The 21,662-nt window shown below is 35.2% G+C and overlaps 1 protein-coding gene across 2 annotated transcripts in view; it reads left to right on the top strand.

Moving 5' to 3' along the window:
- The window catches only part of TMEM196 (transmembrane protein 196), a 51,345-nt gene extending 30,276 nt beyond the window's left edge, over nucleotides 1-21,069 (top strand). For both annotated transcript variants that reach the window (XM_004418941.3, XM_087435111.1), the window contains exons 2-4: nucleotides 12,320-12,376; nucleotides 16,828-17,082; nucleotides 21,010-21,069. In XM_004418941.3, coding sequence (XP_004418998.1) covers nucleotides 12,320-12,376; nucleotides 16,828-17,082; nucleotides 21,010-21,069 — 372 coding nt within the window. The remainder of the gene's footprint in view (nucleotides 1-12,319; nucleotides 12,377-16,827; nucleotides 17,083-21,009) is intronic.
- The last annotated feature ends 593 nt before the right edge of the window (nucleotides 21,070-21,662 follow it).

Below are 21,662 nucleotides of genomic sequence, written 5' to 3'. Positions count from 1 at the left end.
AACACAACCTTTTCTACTTTGGAAAGTCACTTCACCTTTAAAAAGAATCTTCTGACAATTATCACTCAGTGCCAAGGTAATATCTATTTCAGTGATTTTGTGTAGAAACGTCTACTTATGCTGACATCTTAAGAACATCCCTGGTTTGAGAAGGAAAATTTGAAACCCACAAAGCTATGATTGTGATACTTAAAAGGTCAACACCATCTAAATTATTTTCAAATGCTTCCATTGAGAAGAGAATTAACCTAATCTGATCAATCATGAGTGTTTCAGAAAAACAAAAAAGAAGTTAATTGAATTTTGTTCAGTGAAATGACTAATTGCACCCAGTTATGTGCTTTGGAATTGCCTAAATTTGATTAATTTCTGCCCCTCCTCGTGCATACTGTAAATACATTCATCCACCCATCTACTAATTCATTCAGTTTGAAATTCCATTATGTCATCTAGAAACTTTATTTCAACAGCACAGCTTTGTTTGAGGAGCTATGGCAAAGTTCGATATAAAAATAGATGGTCTCTCATCCTAACAGTACCAGTAATGGCAAATGAAATAACACATTCAATTCCATTTTTGTATAATATGAGGTTCAAAATTGTTTCTTTGCTTTGTAATTTCTTTTCTTCATTGACTTGCCCATCATGGAGCAAAATTCACTTTTTCAATTTATTTTTTTCTGGAGGGTTGAGACTATCCAAATGCTTTGCAAAAAACAAAAGCTTTATTTCAGCTACTATTATGAATGTGTAGAACCACAAAATCTTTTCTAAATAAAGATGAAGTAAAGTGGTCATTGAAGATGAAGCTGCATCTACTTTAATATGTAGTGGTTTATGATTCATTATGCTTAACTGAGAATAAAACCACAGTCAGACTTCAATCTCAATTCTCCGTGATAGGCTCCATTTATTTCAAAAGAACTGAACTCAATTTTCGTAAACTACTCTGTGGCACTTTTGAGTTTGTGCCTGAAAGATCTGACCATAGCAGGTTCCAAATTTAATTCAGTTAAACATGCAAAACCAGCCTTGTGTAAAAGCAGGCAAGACGATGGCCTTAGTATTGTGATTGAAGAAACGCTAGCAAAGCTCCTTGACTCCCAAGTACTGGCTGCCATTCTTTTCAAATATGCATTCTGAAAACATAGATTGGGGAGTTTTTATTAGTTTTGTTTTTTTTTTAAATACCCGCAAGGAGCACAGAACTTTGAGTCATTCACCAATCTATGTGTTTGAGCCAATAGGAGGCTACTCATTTAACTTTTTGAATAGGTAACATCTGCACGTCTCAAAACTAAATAATTAAGCATTCAACGAAAAGTCTAGTCTCCTTCATCCAGCCACCATCACTCCTTCAACCCAGGTAATCTCAGCTATTTGTTTCTTATATGTTTTCCCCGAATTAGTTTATATATGTAAGAGCAAATATGTATATAGATTATGATATATTTCTTGCCTTTTTACACAAAAAGTAGTTTATTACATACACAATTCTGTGCCTTGTTTTTTTCATTTAACTATATATGTTGGAGAACTTTCCCTATCAGTGTATAGAGAATTTTCTCACATTTTTTAAATAAATGCAGAGAAGTCCATTGAATTTAATCAATTCCGTACTGACTGACATTTGGGATCACTCCTCTTGTGTTGTTACTAACAATGCTAAAATAAATAATTTGACACATAGATCACTTTGCACACTTGCAGCTATATCTGTTGGATAAATTCTCAAATGCAGGAGTGCTGAGGCAAAGGAAATATACATATATGTGTATATTTGTGTGTGCGTGTGTATAAATAATTTTGATAATTGTTGCCCAATTCCTCTCAGTGGAGGTTGTATCGATTTATCTTCCCAAAGCAATGTATGATGATCTGGTTCCCCATATCTTTGCCAAGATTATCAAATTTATTATCAAACTTTAGGATTACTGCTAGTAATCTGATAGGTGAAAAAATGTGTCTGAGTTAGTTTGAAATTGTATTTCTCTCGTTATAGATGAAGTTGAGCATTTTCATGTTTAGGAGTCATCTGTATTTCTGAGAAGTATCTGATCATATCTTTTCGTATTTTTCCATCAAATTGTTAGTCTTTTCCTTATTGATTTCTAGGAGTTTATTTTACTTTAGGAAGATTAGTCTTTTGTTTATAAACTGCAAATATTTTCCCAAGTTTTTCATTTTGAACCTGCTCGCAGTAATATTCTGCTATGCAGAAATTTTCTTGCTTTTAGTTTTTGAATAAATCAGTCTTTTATTTCATGGAGTTGACGTTTTAATTAAAAGGTCTTTGCCACTCCAAAATAATAAAAAATTCCACTTTCTTCTAGTAGTTTTATGGTTTATTTTTAAATTTTATTTATTAGTACATTAGGGTATTACTCTGTCATATGGTGTAGCATGTAGAGCTAATTTCATTTTTTTCCAGATGGATATACAGATATCCAAACACCACTTATGGAATGGTCTATCTTTTCATAACTGTTTAGAGATACCATTTTATTATATACTAAATTTCATGTACATTTGTCTGTTTCTAGACTTTATAATTCTACTCTTTTGTTCAATTTTTCTATTCATGCGCAAATGCCGTTCTGTTTTAATTATTGAGGTTTTAGAATATATTTTGATAACTGATGTTAACATTCATCCTCATCCTCATCTTTACCAGAGTTTTTCTGACAACATTTAGATAATTATTTTTTTATGCTAATTTTAGGATCATCTTTCTAGTTAAAAAATGGATCCTTTTGGTGTTTTTATTGAAGTACATTAAATTAACAAATTAGATTAAAAAGTATTAGCACATATTTTGTGTCAAATCTTTTTTATCCAAGGTGATGTTATATTTTTCCATTTGTACAAATCTTCTATTATGTTCTTTATGAATGTTTCTAGGTTTTACTTTTATTGGTTTACACTTGTGTTATATATTTACTTTTATGAAATCTATTACTTTTTATTGAAAATGGGGTTTCTTCCATTACAGCTTCCAATAGGACGTTATTTGTATACATGAATCTTATTAGTTTCCATATATTAATTTGTATCTTGTTACCTTACTAAATTATCTTAATTTTGTAGTAAAGTTTAGAGTTGATTCTTTCGGGAATTTCGTGTGTCGATCATATTGTCCACAATCAGTGACAGTTTTACCTCCTCTTTTCCAATTTTAATGCTTTTAATTTCTTTCTATTATCTAATTGTGTTGTCTAATTGTGTAGTAGCTCCATTCCAATGTTCCAGAAAAGTGGTGATAGTGAGCATTCTTGCCATTTTCATGACATCATATCAAGAATACATACTATCAACACGAATACCACTGTTCGTGGTGACATTGATCACTTGGCTGAGGTAAGGTTTGTTCAATCTCTTCCTCTCTAGTTACTCTTTTCCCCCCCTTTCCATATGGTACTCTTTGGAAGGAAGTCCTTACGTGTGGCCCACACTTAGGGAGTGGGGAATTAAGTTTCACCTCTTTGAGAGCAAAGTATCTACATAAACTATTTGGAATTTTTCTGAATAGATTTGTCTCTTCTTTCCATTTATTTATTTATTTATTCATCCAATCATTTATTTATATCAGTATGGCACCATGAATATTTATTACACACATTGGGTCATAATCCAATACTACTTTATTTACTTTGTTGCTCAAATTGTTCCAGCTTTAGTCACTGGGAGCTCTTTCAGTTGGCTCCTGTGTCCCTCTGACAAACCTCAATTGATGTGTGGGGTTTTGTTTGTTGTTTGAGCACCTGTTTATTTTCTAACACTATAATATGCTCCAAGCTCGTCTTATACATTTCCTGCTGCAGCCCAAGGAACAGCCATTTCTCCAAGGATTCATGATTCCTTTCACTGGAGAATGGTATTAGAAACCAAGATCTGGGTGATAGTTGTGTTCTTTGCTATTGGAGTATCATTGCTTCTAGACCCTCTCAGGTGACAGAGCAAGAAAACATATGCATATACTAACGTGGATATGCACAGATCTATAAATAGTTCTACTTTGTTGGACTATATTTATAAATACTAAGCTAAAAATTAGTTCATATTGTTATCTACAATTCTAATCCATTACCATATGGATCATTCTAGCTTGTTTCCCTTGCTTATCTACTCTCATTCCAACAGTAAGAAACCTGGCTCCCACCATCCACCATCCATTTAATTTAGTTATTCAGTTTCAGTATACATATATAGTACTATCAGAATTGTTAACCAGTAACCCTGTAAGAAACAACTTTGTCAAATAGAGGACAGTGCTACATACAGTTTCTTTTGCCTTTAGTTTTACAGACTCCACTCATTTCCAAAGTTACTTAGGTCAGTATCTTTTCCCCCACCTCCTTCAGTGAAAACATTTCATACGTCTGTTATACAGTTAGATTGTTTTTTCACATTATGCATTCTATCCTGGGATTCCCTTGACCTAAATTATTTTTTAAATTTGCATACAGTAAGGTTAGTTCCTCATGCTGTAAAGTTCCATGAGTTTTGACAAATGCATATTATAATGTATCCACAATTACGGTATAATACAGAATAGTTTCACTGCCTTAAAAATAACCCCTATTCATCTATTCAACTCCCTCTATCTTCTCCCTTCCTACAAACCCTGGAAACTACCGATCTTTTCATTGTCTCTATTGCTTACTTTTTTCATAATGTCATATATTTGGAATCATATAGTATGCAGCCTTTTTAGACTCGCTTTTTTCATTTCGCAGTATACATTTAAATTGCATCTATGCCTTTGAATATCTTGGTATCTCATTTCTTTTTATCACTGAGTAGTGTATCGTTGTATGGATGTACCATAGTTTATCCTTTCACCTATTGAAGGACATCTTGGTGGCTTCCAGTTTTCGTCAATGATGAATAACACTGCTAAAACATTTCAAATTAGTTGAGTAAATACCTAAAAGCACAGTTGTTGAATCATATGGGAAGACTGTGCACAGCTTTGTAAGAAACTGCTGCTCTGTCTTCCAAGGTAGCTGTACCATTTTCCATTCCTGCAAACAATGAATGAAAATTCCTGTGGCTCCACACCTCCCGTAATTGGTATCACCAGAGATTTGGATTTTAGTCGTTCTATAAGCGTGTAGTATTTCATTGTTGTTTAGAGTCATAATTTTTTAAGGACAAATGATGGTGAATATCATTTCATACTTTTACTTGCCATCTGTGGATCTTCTTTGGTCAGGTGTCTGCTCAGATCTTTTGCTCATATTTTAATTTGGTTGTTTGTTTTCTTATTATTGATCTTGTTTTATTTCAATCTATTTCCCTCCAATATTTTTTTACAAAGATGATTATTTGTATTGGTGTCTTTCTTAGGCCTGTTTTCTCAATTCCCAATACAAAATTAGACAGATTCTTTCAGATAATAGTGTATCATGTCCAATTCTAGATCTAGTTAACTAAAGCAATACCTAGAAAATTTAGAAAAGATTAGAGGTTTAGGGGGAAAATCCGTTAGCAATGATGAAAGGCACTGGGTAGAATAGGTTAAAAGATGATGAAATAATGATCCCTATTTCTAAGATCCATTAGAAACCAAACAGCTCTGACACTTTGACCCTATGTTATAAACAAGGACTTCATGTTTCTTCCTTGAAGAACACTTTATTTGGCTTCATGTTTGTTCATATCTCACTGAGAGTAATTAAAGGGAACATCAGTGCTTCAGAGGAGGGCTCTAAGGTGAGTAGGTCGGCTGGTAAAGCTCTGGCGAAAGTCCTGTGTGCAATTCTGGACTTTCAGGGCACGTTGGAATCACCGGGGAAGATTTAAAAGCACTGATGCCTGAGTCCCAACCTGGAGATTCTGATTTTTAATTGGTCAAGGGACCAGGAATTTTAAAAGCAAATACACAGCCAAGTTTGAGAATCACTGCCTTCTGGCAGGCTTTCCAACTTAATAAACTTTCCCTGTTTTACAGATAATTTATACTGGAATCGCTATGGAAATGGGATCCCAAAAGAAAGGAAGCCCGTGACAGAGGGAACATCCTTATGAGTCTAGCCAGGGTATCACGTAAGAAAATCACAGTCATATCAACACAGTATCAGGAAAAATATAGCATTTTGTGGGCAAACCACAAAATAATCCTCTCAGAGACTCCGGTTGTCATTCTTTAATAGGTGATTGAAGTAGAATAAAAGTATTCAAGAACTGGTGGTAGCAAAGCAAATTGTCAAACTTTTTATCCAGGTACAGGGAGAAATACACTATTTAACTAGAGATGAATCAATATCTCAACATTTAATATTTGTCTGTTTTCCTGATAATTTTTCTATACATTTTAAAGCAACTTACTAATTTTGATGAATTGTATAAATCATTAAAGATTATCAGAGTAACAAGTTCAATTTATGGTTCAGCTCATTATCTTGAGGGGAAAAAAAAGCCAGTGCTATTTCTATTTTCTAGTGTATTTATCTTCTGTAATGGCTAGTGGATTTCAGTGAAAATTATTTCATCTGAGGTTGTTTAAATATTATGTGGCAAAATTTTTAATAAGCTGTCTTTAAGCACGGTTGGCCCACCATCTTTCATAATCCCATCTGCTGAACACTCGCTTGTTCTCCTGGCCAGCTGATAGAACCACTTCTTTTATCTGCTTCCATTACAACCAGTGTTTCAAAATTTTCCATTACATAATTTAAACAGAAATTCTACAATAACCTATTTTACTCTTTGTCCTTTCCCGAAATAAACTTTCTTGGACAGAAAGGGATAATAATAAGGAACTCATTAACTAGCATCTAGGTTAGTGCTGAGAGAGAGAGAGAGAGAGAGAGAGAGAGAGAGAGAGAGAGAGAAAACAGGTAAGGAAAGAAAAGGTTTTTATTAATTTTAGGGAAGTTTTAGCAAATCTCTTTTCTTTTTAATCTAGCAGAGTGTCTCTCCCTCTCTCTATTTTCCCTCTTATTAGGAAAATTGAATACATTCACATTTAGTCTGATTGCTTACATTATTGAAGTTATTTATACCAACTTATTTTATAGTTTCACTTCCGTTCGTTTTGTAAACTTTTCTGAGATATGTTGGTTCAATCTTTATTGTCATTATTGTATTTTTCTCTTTATTTTCTGGTCTTCTATATTTTAATGCACAAATTTAAAGTTCTACTTTCCTATCAATATCTAGAAGTAGTTAGCTCCTCTTTTACTCTGCTAAATGAAATAAGAATCTTCGAGCATGTTACGTATATCTTCTTTACCCCCAACCCACCATCTCTCATGCCAAAATCACCTGGGATAGTCATTCTAAACAGACATTAATTTTCCTCATCAATACTTTTTGATTAAAAAGATTTACTGTTTTTTTTTATTTTGTACTTTTGCTACTTCGTTCCTTTTGTATCTCAAGTCTTCCCCTATTTGTTTTCCTGAAGAGCCTGAATTCCTTCTAGTAATTCCTTCAAAGAGTCTAATGCGAACTAATGGTTTGGAGACTGTATTGGTTTCCTATGGCTGCTGGAACAAGTGACCACAAACTTAGCAACTTAAAACAACAGAAATGTATTCCCTCACAGTTCTGGAGGCCAGAAGTCTAAAATGGGTCTGCAGGGCTGCATTCCTTCTGGAGGCTCAAGGGGAGAGTTCCATTATTTTTGTCCTTTCCAGTTTATAGAGGCCACCTACAGCCTTTGCCTCATGGCTCTCTTTCCTCATCTTCAAAGCCAACAGTGTAGCCTCTTCAAATCTCTTTCTTTCTGTCTCTTTGTGTCTTCATATAGCCTTCTGTCTCTTTTGACCTTCTTGTCTTCCTCTTAAAGGACCCCTGTGATTACATTTAGGGCCTACCTGGTTAATCCATCATAATCTCGCATCTCAAGATTCTTAATTTAATCACACCAGCAATGGCATTTTTTTGCTCTATAGGGTCACATTCATGGAGTCTGGAGGTTAGGAAATGTATATCTTTGGAGAGCTATAATTCAGCCTACCACACTGCTTTTGCCCAAATGATCATGTCTTTCCTGTAATCTCTTGTGGGAATGAGAGTTTGGCTGGACGTACAGCTCAAAGTTTAAAAGTCCTTTTTTCAGAACCTTGTAAGTATTTTATCTAAATATCTCCTTTTAGGCTGTTGGTGTGAAAGGTGAAGTCATTATAGTGAAGAATTGATTTTACTGTCACAGTGATTATCTTTGGTGCACCGTATTCTTCAAATTCCATTAATGGTGGGCTGTGGTTGCCATAAATTTTTTCCATGTCAGTGGCTCACCCTCAGCTTCCCATTGTCCCTGCTCACTTCCATCAAAGAGGGGGTCTCCTTCCATGCTCTTGCCTCTCCCTCAGTTTAGACTGCTGTTGCTTATTACTCCCACTTGTTAGACTCATGGTGTAGGGCAGGTGCAGGTGGAAGGGAAGGTTCTTTCTTCTTCTAGGCCAGTCTCAGCTTAGGAAGGCCTTATGCATCTGACCTCATGGGTAGGACTTTCTCAGTATTCTGTACCCTCCTCAACAGCCAAACTTGGCCTTGTATTTGTGGTTAGTCTTAAGTAGGAGGTTCCTGCCTCTCCCCCAGTGGTTGATGACTCCCCTTTAGTATAGGCATTTGGTATTAGGCCCAAGATGAATTTTTGTTCCTTCCCCTATACAAAGAATTTTTTCTTCTACTTTTCCTCCAGTTACAGTAGCAATCCATATTTGCATGTGCCCTAGAAATGATAGGCTTTACTACCTCTCTGCTAGGGGCTTAAAGCATTTGATTCACAAGGGAGAAGGCCTAAAGAAGGAGCAGGGCTTTGCACCCTCCCTCCACACCCACTTGTATGACAACCAGCAACTCCTCCTCCCATCTCCGCAGCAGGTGACATAGTTTGTGTATCCAGACCACCCTTGGAGGAGCTTGTCCCTCTTTGATTTGCAGTTATTCCACTGCCTTGGAACATCAGCTCTTTGATGGGCTCTAGAAAAGTTATCTGTCTGTAGTTTATCTGCTTTTTCTTATTGTTAAGGTGGGAATGGCATCCTAGCTCTTTCTAATCCTAAGGAAAAGAAGAAGGCTCCATGGACCTTTCGTTAAGAGAATCCACTCAAAATATAGAATGCTATATTAATAATAGCTCCATTTCATCCTACAATGAGCCACAACCTTAGTTATCTATTAAATTCAGTCTAAATTGGAATCAAATGAATTCTACTCGAAGACTAACTAGTTTTATTACATAGTTGCCCTTGATGCCCTATAATTAGATTGCTCCATTTATAAAACTTTATAGTAAGAGCAAAGCAAATAACTCTCCCTGGACAGCCCATCTTCTCAGAAATAAAATTATATTTTATCATGTTCCCATGTAAAATTGTATATCAAAATCAGGCTATATATATATAGACACACATATATATCTCTCTCCATCAGTTTTACTTTTTTTAACTAATTTGGTTTTCACTTGTTTCATAATTTCCATGATGTAGCTAACTGCTTTGCATCCTGAATAAAGTTATGGTGAGCAAAAAAAGTATCTTAAAATATTATAACAAATTCCCTATATAATAAGGTACACTTAATTTTAGACTGTAATACAATGGACTAATCTTATAATTATTTTTATTACAACAAAAATTAACAATGGCAGTTACAGATGATCAGGTGTTCATTGAACAATTCTGGTTGGATTTACTGGTATAACAAACACTGCACCAGCCCTGAAAAATCCTTTTGAAAAACATTTCCATTACATTATTAGAAATAAATTAACTTAGACACTTAATAAAGCCTTAGATTATACATGTGATTGGTGACCTTGATGTGTGACCTTGAGCAAGTCACTAAACCTGTCTGGATCTCTAGTTCCACACCTGCAAACTGGGAGGGGTGAATTAAGTCGTCTTTTAAGATCCCTTCCAGTGCTATGACTTGGGGTAAAGATAGCCAATGGAATAAAGGATCACTTACTGCTCTTCTATGCTTCTTTTATTCTTGTCTATAAACTGTGATGGCTAAACTTCAGCCAAGATCCCTTAAAGCCTCCTCAGAAATTCCATGATTTTATATACTTCCCATTACGTGGGTCTATTTTTTCTCAGATGAAAGGTTTCCTCTAAGGAATGTGGATTTGGGACACCCTAACAGAAGTAACTATGGGGAGTATTTACACTGCAGGCCTGACTGAGAGCGGAAAAATAGTTTGATTTGCCTCCTACTCTACCTTCCCCCTCCCAGGCCCTGAATTTCCTTTTCCTAGTGGGACAGTAGAAAGAAGCAATTTTATTGCCACCTAGATGTTCCAACGGAGGAGCTGGGATGGAGAACTCTGTTTATGCTCCTGAAGTCCCCCGGGGCTTTGTTGTGAATAAATAATGGCAATGTTTATAGATTTCAAAAGAAATCCAAGGAACACAAAACTACACTGCTTCCAAATTATTTCATGAATGAGTTCTGGGTGAATGGACTTTCAGGGTGAATAATGGCTTAGTCAGGGAAGCAGGGAGAAGGACATGCTGAAGCTTTGATCTGAAGCTTGGAAGCACTGAGAGGTACAGAATTGGTTCAAACTGGAATGTCTTGAGCACAGCCTTGAAAGATATGAGATAGGATCAGCAGGAATGAGTCCATATGAGGACAAGATTATCTAGACCTAGGACACAAAGGTGGTTGAGAAGTGGTCACTCAGAAGCAGCTTTTTAAGGCTTCTAAAAACTATGCTAGCATTCAAACTTTATAAAATTCTGAAATATAGAATTTATAAAATATAGAAATTATAAAATTTCTATATTCTCATGGTTTTACGGTATTAAAATTATTTTGTTAGATCTATCTATATAGTATGTTAACCCTATGTCTGTCATATGCTTTCTGAATATAATCTCAATTTATTTTTTGCCTTTTAGAATTAGGATATTTTTAACTATTGGAATTACAGTTTTGTGTATTAATATTTATAAGTATTTTCCATTTTGGTCAATGACTTGACTGCTATGTTTAGAAAATCCTTCCCACTCCTCTAAAATTATATATATATTTAACTTTATTATCTCCTACTACATTTATTTTTTTTATACCTTTAAATATTCAAACTGTTTCATAGATACTTTGGTATATGATATTAGAGAAGGTTAACAAATTGTATTAATTCCATTTATTGAGTAAATCATCCTGATCTTTTCCCCATTAATTTGAAAGTTTATCTACATTTTATACCAAATTCTTATGTATCCTCGTGTTTGCTGATCTGTCTTGCATCTTCATTGCCTGCTTTATAATCATTTTGTTCTCTTACACAGAAAGTTCCTGCAAAGTGAAACTTTCCTTATCAAATTTATCAAATTTTTTTGGTACTTCTCACAAGCATGTTATTTTTTTCAGATAATCCTTAGACTATTTTGATGTGTATATTTAAAAAGACATCCATATGTGAAGTAGTCAATAAAAATCATTTATATTACTAGTTCTGACTTGAGATAGGATTATGTAAAAGAAAAATCAAATGGAAACAAGCTTAACCACATTCAAACTTTTCTTTGTTAATCTGAAAGACCTTAGTGGGCTTATTATTTATTAATGAATGTATTATTTTATTTATATGGTTTACTTCCAGCCAGAAGTATCTACAAACGTGCACTCAAATGGCCCTAAATGTTTCTATACAAGTTAAACAATTTACCATTTTCTGATAACCAAAATGTCTAATAGGCTGTCATTGGTAGGTGATTCAATGGAGCTACTTTTCTAATTATATCACCAATGTGCTTATTTACAAGAAATTAGATGACATCAATAAATTCATCCCCTTGTGTTCTTCCGACATAGCCACAAGGGCAGTATTTCTGGTAGAAAGAGGAGGTAGCCGTTTTACCTGACGTAGTTTCAAAGGTACAAAGATTGTCTCTATAGAAAAATATCTCCCTCTCTGATGTCTTATCTTTTTATTTGTGTTGGATTCCCTACCTGTAGAATAGCCCATCAATTTCTAATTGCTTAGTATGAATGAATGTATCCACCACTTTTCTCCCTGACAAAGTAAAAAGGGATGAGAAGACAGTGAAAGAAAATAGGAGGAGAAAACTCTAAATTCATTTACTTCATTATTTTCCCTGGTGGTAAAACTGACTCAAGTTTTGCTTAAATCCCACGATTACCTATATCAACTTTGCAAAAAACAAATTTTCATTAGCATTTGCATTTTTATCTCTTACTATTCTAAAATGAGGCATTTTTCTTTCCAGCTTTTGATGGGAATGTAAAATTTTCAAGCTTCCCTAGAGCAAGTGTCATGAGTGAACTATAAGCTAAAAACTGGGAGTTCTCTGATCTTTGGATATGAAATAATTGTTATTCTTTTCCTTTTCAGTTTCTTCTTTGTGGCATATGTGGAATACTGTGCGCCAAAAAAAAATCTGGACTCGTCGTAAGTTTCTGCCTTGTTTGTATTGTGCATTGTAGTATTTAAAATGTTAGAACTCAAAAATGGAAATGATGACTAGCCAACTTTCATATGCTGAATGTTACTTATTTAGGATAAAAAGAAGACTAACAAATAAACTCTGGCTCTTTTATTTTCAATGAAAACCGTCAAGATTAGTAGAGACTATGACAAAAGAAAAAGAAAGAAAAGCCTTGATATACTTTTTAAACTAATGAGTTTGCAACCCTTAGCGATTTCTGTGGATGACAGTCTCCACTTTTCCCGTTTATAGACTCCCAGACACTCACATGAATACTTCAGTAAGTTGAAAAATACGTAGCTTGATTTCATGGGAAATTTAACTGTTTAAATATGGAACTGAGCCTAAGGATTACTGGCTTTGACTGTGAAGTTAATTTTGCAAAGCAGCAGAACAGCTGTGTTGTTATAGTTACAGTTAATTCCTGAGATTTTTTATTTAATTTTATTTTATTACTGTGAATGCAAATGTAAGTGCTTTCAGATGTTTTATGGTACTGTCGTGGTTTTCAGGGGGTGTGGGACATGCTCCCAGTTCACTCTGATATTGGCGGGAGGAGAACGTATGCATGCTGAAGTGTGGATTCCCCATTATTTTCCATAACATTTTTTGAGAATTGGAAAGAAGGAAAAAGCAAGCTGTTTTTTTTTTTTTATTGAGTACAATGGGAAAGATCATAGACTTTTATAAATTGGCAAAATTAATACTATACATGGACCCGAGAAAGTGGTCTTTGAACCTGAAAAGAGTTTTCCAAGGGGACTTATCTGAGGAGGCAAGGAATAAGCGGTGTTGCAGTTATTTTTGTTTAACTCTTTTTTTCTAATCACATCTTTCTTTGTGACAATATCTATTGCAACAAAAAGGATGAAGCCCCCATTGCTTTAGACATGTGAGACGTAATTTTTAAAAATCACATAAAGGGAAACATTTGGATAAAAAATTTTTGGAAGCTTTTAATTTGCGTTTATGATTCTCCCATCATTCTTTAGATGTAGCCTTCATTCTTTCTACCCTTTTCTTCTACCAAGACTCTTTATGGCTATATAGTAACAATTTCTTGGAACTTGCATGAAAGAAAGAAAGAGAGAAAGAGAGAGAGAGGGAGAGAGAAAGGAAGGGAGAATGGAAAGAAGGAAAGAGAGAAGAAAGAGGAGAGGAGGAAGAGGAGAGCAAGGGGAGGGCTGCTATAACAAAGCACCATAGAGTAGGTGGCTTATAAACAACAGAAATTTATTTCTTACAGTTCTGGAGACTGAAAGTCCCAGAACAGGGTGCCAGCATAGTTAGGTTCTGACAAGGCTCTCTTCCGGGTTGCAGATTTCTGGCTGTGTCCTCACATGGAAAAAGGGAGAAGAGAGCTCTCTGGAATCTCTTTTATATGGGCACTGACCCCATTCATGCCTGCTACACCCTCATGACCTAATTATCTCCCAGAGGTCCCACCTCCAAATACCATCATATTGGGGATTCGGCTTCAACATAGAGTTTTGGAGGGACACAAACACTCAGTTCATAGCAGAAGGAAGGGAAGGGATTTTTTAAGAGACACTAGTCTCTTTTTTCTGTCTTTCTAATTTTCTTATAAATTATAAAAGAAAAAAATTGTAAGATCTGAACTTTTTAGAAACCACCATCCTCTTTATCCTCCTGTACCACCTGAGGTTCCAATAGACGACATTTAGCTATCAAGGATTTTCTACCTTTCAATCAAACTGTGTGAAGATTTCTCCACTCCCAATCTCTTTGGAGTCTAGAATCTCCAGTCTGGTGAGATTTGAAAACAGTGTATGGTTATAAACTTGGGTACAAATTTTAACGTTTTAATTCCTTGGTGAGAATATTCTGTCTGCACGTGTTAGAAAAATGTCATGCCTTTAAAGAATAAATGAGAATAACATCAGGAGAGATACCTGTTTTCCTGTAATAGTGAATTAAATTTGTCATTTATTTTCTTAATTAACAGTAATTCATTATCTGAAGACTAGAATGTAACATCTTTCCATATTTTCTGAGAATGAGTAAATACCAAAATATATTGCCAAGAAACTGCATGCCATGTGAATATACTTTAAAAAGAAATATAACTGGGGCCAGCCCCAGTGGCCTAGTGGTTAAGTTGGCGCACTCTGCTTCTGCTGCCTGGGTTCAGTTCTCAAACACGGACCTACACCACTCATCTGTCAGTGGCCATTATGTGGCAGTGCTTCACATACAAAAAAAGAGGAATGAGAAGATTGGCATCAGATGTTAGCTCAGGGTGAGTCTTCCTCAGCAAAAAAAAAAAAAAAGAAAAGATATATAACTGGTGGATTCTATTTGAAATTGGGAGCTACATGTTCCCACTCGGGATGATTCAATTATTTGGTAATTGATACTCAGTATTATATTTAATCAACTATAAAAAGACTATACTCATCCTTCACTGGGTTTTCAGTCATGGTGATAAGTACTATGAGACATTCACAGTAAGGAATGCTAAATTAAGTTAGAGAAACAAAACAAACTACTTGTACTTCTTTCTGCTCATCATGCCATTTCATTGTGCTATTTCATACATCCATGGCCTTAGTCTTTTCTGAGAACTGCACACACTTAGCTGAGATGACACGTTGTCAAGGAATCCTTGTCTGAAACCCGTGGTTGGGCTAAATTCCCCTCCTCCCTTCTCTGAGGGCATCCATTCATCGCTCTTTTTTACTATTTGCCATGCCATGCTGGAATGTTGGATCTTCTCTCACACAAGACAACAATGTACTCCAGGGGAATAACTATGAGCTATTCTTTTTTGTAATGGCAACTGCTGCCTCACTCAGGGCCTAACAGATGCTAGGTCTCAATAAGCACTTGCTGAACTCAGCTAACTATAAACAGCAAATAATACCTGATAATGTAAAATTAAATGCTAAGTTATACAACTGCTTGCCCTGTGGAATTATGTCAAAGGAGGAGATCAGTTAAGTCCAGGAAGGCTTTCTAAGGAAGTCAGGACTAGATTTGGGCCTTCTATCTAGGAGTCCAAGAAAGAAGCAAAATAATTTCCAAGAAATGAAAAACATCATTGAGGTGGGAATGAACAAGCTATACTGATGGACAAGAGAGGTGATTGGAATAGAGACTTGTTCCAGAGAAAAATGGAAATCAGTTTGGATAATTAAGTTAGTATCACACTACAGAGTATTATGAGAGCCTATAGGAGAATTTAGACTAGATACAAATACAAAATAAATTATTAAAGCTATTAGAATATTCAATTAAATTTATTAAATATTCCACAGAATATTAACTATACAGAAGGCATTGTGCTTGGTTCTGCCCAGGATCTTACGATACTTAGGTTGAATAAAAACCCCTGCTCGGGGCAAGCCCAGTGGCATAGTGGTTAAGTTCGTGCACTCTGCTTCAGCGGCCTGGGGTTCACAGGTTCAGGTTCGGATCCCAGGCGCAGACTTACACATCACTCATCAAGCAGTGCTGTGGCAGTGCCCCATATACACAATGGAGGAAGATAGGCACAGATGTTAGTTCATGGCCAATCTCCCTCCCCCCAAAAAAACCCCAGAAATAACAAAAAAACCTTGCTCTATTGATAAAGACCCAGATCAAACCAATAGTAGAATCAAAAGCAAAGCAACATCCAGTGTTTCTCCAAAACAATAAATCAGTGTTTTTAGAATATCTATTGTGTATTCTTCATTGTGGTGCCACAGACTAACAAAAGATTTGGAAGATAAAGGGCCAGTTCGTAGGGAGTCCCTAAACTACCTCTTGAGGAAATAGATACACACACAATAAAATTCTTATGAATGAAAAAAAGGAGTTAACTAATTCCCTAAGCTCACATAGCCAGAGAAGTATAAAGATTTGAGGTTGGGTGGAACTAATGACAATTCAATGAGAAGCTATTTAGGTGTTTTGGGGGGATTAGCATAGTGAACTGGATTTGGAGTCAGAAAATCTGGATCCAATCCCTAAATTTAAGTGCTACCTGCTCACCATTCATTTTCCAAAGTGTATATTATTATCTCTCTCAGAGGATTGCTGGGTGGGTTAATTGAGATGAAATCTGTTCAAGTTGCTAGCATAGTAGCACACAATAGATATTAAATAAATATTATTTAAATCTGAATCTACCTAGAAGACAAATTTTTCTTACTTAGAGTTTTCATAAAATGTATCTCTGGCCTTTATATAGTTAGCTATTGATTCCTGAAACACTATGGTCTATGCCCTCTCCATTGAGTCAGATTGCATAGAATCTTGGTGAAAGGATAGCTCCTGTCCTCTAGGACATACCAAATGCATCTTCTCTTTCTTGTCATTCAGCCGTCCTTGACACGCAGCAGGACAATGCACTGTGCGGGGGTCAACTTTGCTTTCTCAACTTTAATACCTCCTTTCTTTTTCTTATCAGATGATCCTCTTTTCCGCCTGCTGCATCTGTGGACTCATTGGAGGGATCCTGAATTTTCAATTCCTTCGGGCAGTAACAAAGAAGACCTCTTCCCTCTATCCTCTGCATCTTGCCTCCATGTCGCTTGCGTGCATCGGGATAGGGGGCTGCACCCTCTCTTCATGGCTCACTTGTCGACTAGCAAGCTATGAACAGAGGAGGATGTTCTCAGAAAGGGAGCATTCACTGCATCACTCTCATGAAATGGCTGAGAAAGTGAGTTTTGTACCTTTTCCTCTCACTGCTCTCCTGTGACGAAGACTGCAGTCACATCTAGGTGAATCAACTTGCAGCTTTAGATGAGAATTTGAGGAACTGGATTTTATAAAAGTTTGATCCTATTGGACTAAGAATAGGAATTTTCTTATTATTTTTTTCTCTCCAATTCCGGGTATACCTATTTTCAACATGATTTTGTAATCTCTCTATACAAAAACACAGTTCCTAAAATAACATTTCATAAAGTATTGAATGCCTTACAAGTATGGATTTTATGTATTATGCTGAGGAAAAAGGCATGAACTAAATACACGCTCAATTCAATAATGCCAGTTTTAGAAATCGGATGAATTCCCCTTTCTAGCTCACCCCTTATGCTTGTAAGTAGATGCATTTGATTATGTAAATTAGATTTTCAGGCATAAAGGGGCCTTTTAATAAGGCAACGAAAAGACTTGCCTATCAGTGCAGATATTACAATCCACATAAAGCTTCATTTAATTCTCATCTAAACTTCATGCATATTTGGGTAGCTTTGCCTGTATTTTAAACAATGTTCCTTGCATAATTGTTTCATGAAACCCGTTCAAACAGGAAGTTACATTTTTTGCATAAAAGCACAAATGATATAGTGGGTTGTCTGTGTTTCTACTACATTTTGCACATATTTCTTAATTCAGTTCCTGCTTCTGGATCTATTAAGGAAAAGATAAAATACGTGTAAAATAAGCTCACTAAGATAAGGGCCATGTCATATTTTACTTGATATCATGGCAATAGAACTGCATAACCACAGAATAGAAGAAAGAGTAGCAGGAGTTACTATTGAGTATTTCTTTGTTATTTTTAAGAAAAAATATTCTATAGTTTTATGTATTTCCATTTCATACACAATACACATTCAAATAAGGAGAGTAGATGCTCTTAAATTGTTCCAAGGAAGCAATTTTAAACAGATCTACACGTGTCCTTCAAAAAAGAGTTAACAGTACAAAAAGCAGGACTGGTAATTTAAAGAAATGGGTTGTTAAAAATAGATTATCATTGTATATTTGGGTAGTGGCTCTTTTGTGCTCTGTTTTTATACTAGTGTAATTTAGTTTTTTGTGTGTATGTTTGTGCAATATTTATTGTATGATTGTTATATTTATATTAGAGATTGAGGGCTATTGAAATAACCGACTTGCCCAGCTGCCCGGTGGTGCCCCCGACACCAGAGTTACCTACAAGGTACGCTGATTTCTAGGCAGTTACCATGTTGTAATGTCACTGCAGGAAGCACTGCCTCTTGTAGGAAGCCATGATGTCAGCAGATCAGTCTAGACTGATGCTGTGATCTTGTTCCTCCAAGTAGCACTTTCATGAGAACTACTTTGAGGACCTGAGATAAACCTCCATGGCAGAGTCTTGCAGCTTGAAAGTTGGTTGAATATTTAAAATATTCAGCCTCCCTATAAGCATCCAAACACACTTATGCTTGGATGATTCATGACTCCTGTATTCTCTGCTACATCATGATTCTGACTCAATATCATCATTCACGGACCAGAGTCTTGTTTTTAATAATAGATGAGTCTGACAAAGAGAAACTGTGTATCACCCTCATGCCAAAATTGCATGAGCAGGTGACCTAAGTTTGACACTAATACAGTAAAAATTCTGTATGAAAGCTTTCTCGTTGTAAAACATCTGATGTGATACATTCAAATTTATTTCCCATATTTTGGATTGCTGAAAATAAACAGTTGCCATTCTTGCTTTAGGTAAACAATATAACTGGAAATACAGAAAGTCACATAGATACTATGGCCCAATTGCAGAAAGTATATCCATTTGCAAATAGTCATATTTGGTCCTGCCCAAATTTAAAGTATAATCTTCTTGTTAAAGTAGACATGCCTATTTGCAAATAAACTGAAGATACTCATCTATTTAAACACTAATTTTCACTGTTTTTCCTATCCCTGATTTTACTGTATCCATATTAGGGTGCATTTAGTTAAGAAAATTCTTTTGTAAGATTTTTAAAAATGGGATTTTTTCTTAATCCTGCAATAAAAGATTATACATTAGATTAGTTTTCTATGTTTTTTAAGCTACTTTTGAATGCAAAGTCATTTTAGGAGAAGAAAAGGTACCTAAGAATCTTACTTTTATAAATTCATTAGGAAAATGTGTTTTTGTCCTAGTAGAAGGAATAGAAAAATATGTATGAATAAATTTTGTTAAAGATCACTTTGGAAGGATCATTTCTATTTATCTTGCCGCCAACAGTGAGTTCTTGAATGAAGCCTCAAATCAGGTTCTTCTCCATAAACTTAACCACAGCCCAATAACCCCAATGTTCTCAGACCAACTTTCACCATGTATATCTCTAGGAGACCCAGCCTCTTAATTAGACTGAACCATCATCAGACCATAGAGGCAGGCCGCTGGCTCCAAATGATCTTTCTCACCTTCTGTCAGAGCCTTTACCCTAAAGGGGTTTGAGTTTTAAGTCTTTCTTTCTGGTAATTCCTTAGCATCTTACTAAGGGAGATATAATGGATACCCAGGTAGAAGACAATCCCCTAGGGCCTGGAAGGGGCCAGGCACTTTGTATGGAAAGACAGGTCTGAATGTGAGAGGAGGAGAGGTTTCCAATGCATATTACCTCCTTTCTTAGAATTTTCTTGAAAGAAATTCTACCCCATCTTCTAAAAGACAGCAAAGTTTTCAAAAGAAAAGTTCAAAAACCAGGCCAATTCCTACCTTTTAGTCCCTCATTGATCCTCCTAAGCAACTTTCAAAACCACCCAACACAAGAAGCAAGTATCTTTATTCTATTCCAAGGAGAAGAGACTGAAAATGAAGCGTGGATACCTTTCATCTTTCAAATAAATATTTGGAAGAATTTCTAAAGTTTACAAAAGCAAACAGATTACTTTTTAATTTTTAATTCATCCAAACAGACACTAGATATAAACTGATAGGCTTGAGACAATTGAGAAAAATAACTTCCATTTGAATTTTCTTTACCACATTTTTGCAAATAGGCTTGTTCAAGTGTGGAAAGATGTTGTCATCTATTTTTTAGATAGTTTTGCCTAAATATTATTTATAATGTAGTACACTAACCATTATAAATGTGAATGGGCCTCACATCTCATTACCTTTTATCATCTAGGGAAGAGGTTAATGTTTAATAAAACATATGAACTCAAAGCATCTAAATTGTTCCTAAATTAACATATTTTCTAAAATTGCAAAGGCAATTTTTTCTGTTAGTTCATCCTTTATATCCTAAATTTTCATTGCCTTCCTACGTAGTTTTCCTTATCAACTTCTTAATATTTGATACCTTAAAAAACATGTTAAAAGGTTTTACTATTGATGTTTTTACTGTATGAGTGAGAATGTCATGAAAAACAATCTTCCCACTCTGATTTATTAGTGATCCACAGTTATAAACAAACAATGAGCCCCTTGTGGTCCTTTTTCAGTTCTTCGCAAAAAGGCCACACATTTTTCTGTAGAATAAAAGTAACCCCTAGAATCTGTTGGCACTTTGTTGACATGTTCAGCAGAGAAGCCTACACCATGGGAAAAATGTGGGGATTTAATCATCTTCTTCTTTCTAGGTAAGGTCTTTCCGAAATAGAGTTGAGGAATGAAAGGGGAGACTTGGGGGACTGGGGAGAGACTGAACTGTTTCTGTGGGTAGAAGACTTCGGTCTAACAGACTGTCACTTCAGCCTTTTCATGTGCTCCAAGATGCCATGAATTTCATTTCCTCAAATGAAACAGCAATATCAATCCTCGTCCTTCCCCAAAACACAGCAAGTTTTTCAATGGCTTGAAATTTCTGTTTTGTAAACCCATTAACCAAATCAATGTCTTACTCTGACAGTGAATTTTAATTAACTCATGTTATTTTCCTAACAGGAAATGACAGACAACATGAGCAATGGAGGACCACAACTGATATTTAATGGAAGAGTATAATCAATGTTTTAAAGAATTGAACATTTTTTAGGACTTTGATGAGGCAAGGAAATACCAAAGGATTAGGAGATAAAATTAAAACAGTTCTTGCATTTGCTGTTATCTCTCCTGAGCACCCACTAAAATTATTCTTCCTCAATTTGCCTCACTTACTTCTTCAGCTTTTTTTTATTGGGCGAAGAACTTTCCAGAAATGTTCTAGTACAGTAATTTCAACAGACTTTCCAGATTGTTTTAATGAAGACTTTTCAGGAAAAAAAAAGAGAGGAATAGATAAAACAGAAAGATTCATATTTTACATAAACACTATTTGACTAGCATGAGTGTTAGATTTGTAATGATATATTTCATATAAGTAATTAAAAAGTGCAAACATCAAGAAATAACAATAATTTACTGATGCCTTTGTTTTGAAAGACAACGGCTTCAAGAATGCCACAATTCAAAACCTCAGCAATGCCTTGTTGTAAAAACATTGTAATTATTTTCAATTTGTGAATGAACTATATTTCATAATTTATTTGTAAACAACAAAAAACCTAAAGCATAAAAAAGAAGTTTTTTTAGAGAGAGATAATACCAATCTGTATGAT

The sequence above is a fragment of the Ceratotherium simum genome, chromosome 1 (genome assembly GCF_057802395.1).
Source record: "Ceratotherium simum simum isolate JZ-2026a chromosome 1, ASM5780239v1, whole genome shotgun sequence".
NCBI lineage: Eukaryota > Metazoa > Chordata > Mammalia > Perissodactyla > Rhinocerotidae > Ceratotherium > Ceratotherium simum.
This window is presented reverse-complemented; position numbering and strand designations above follow the sequence as displayed.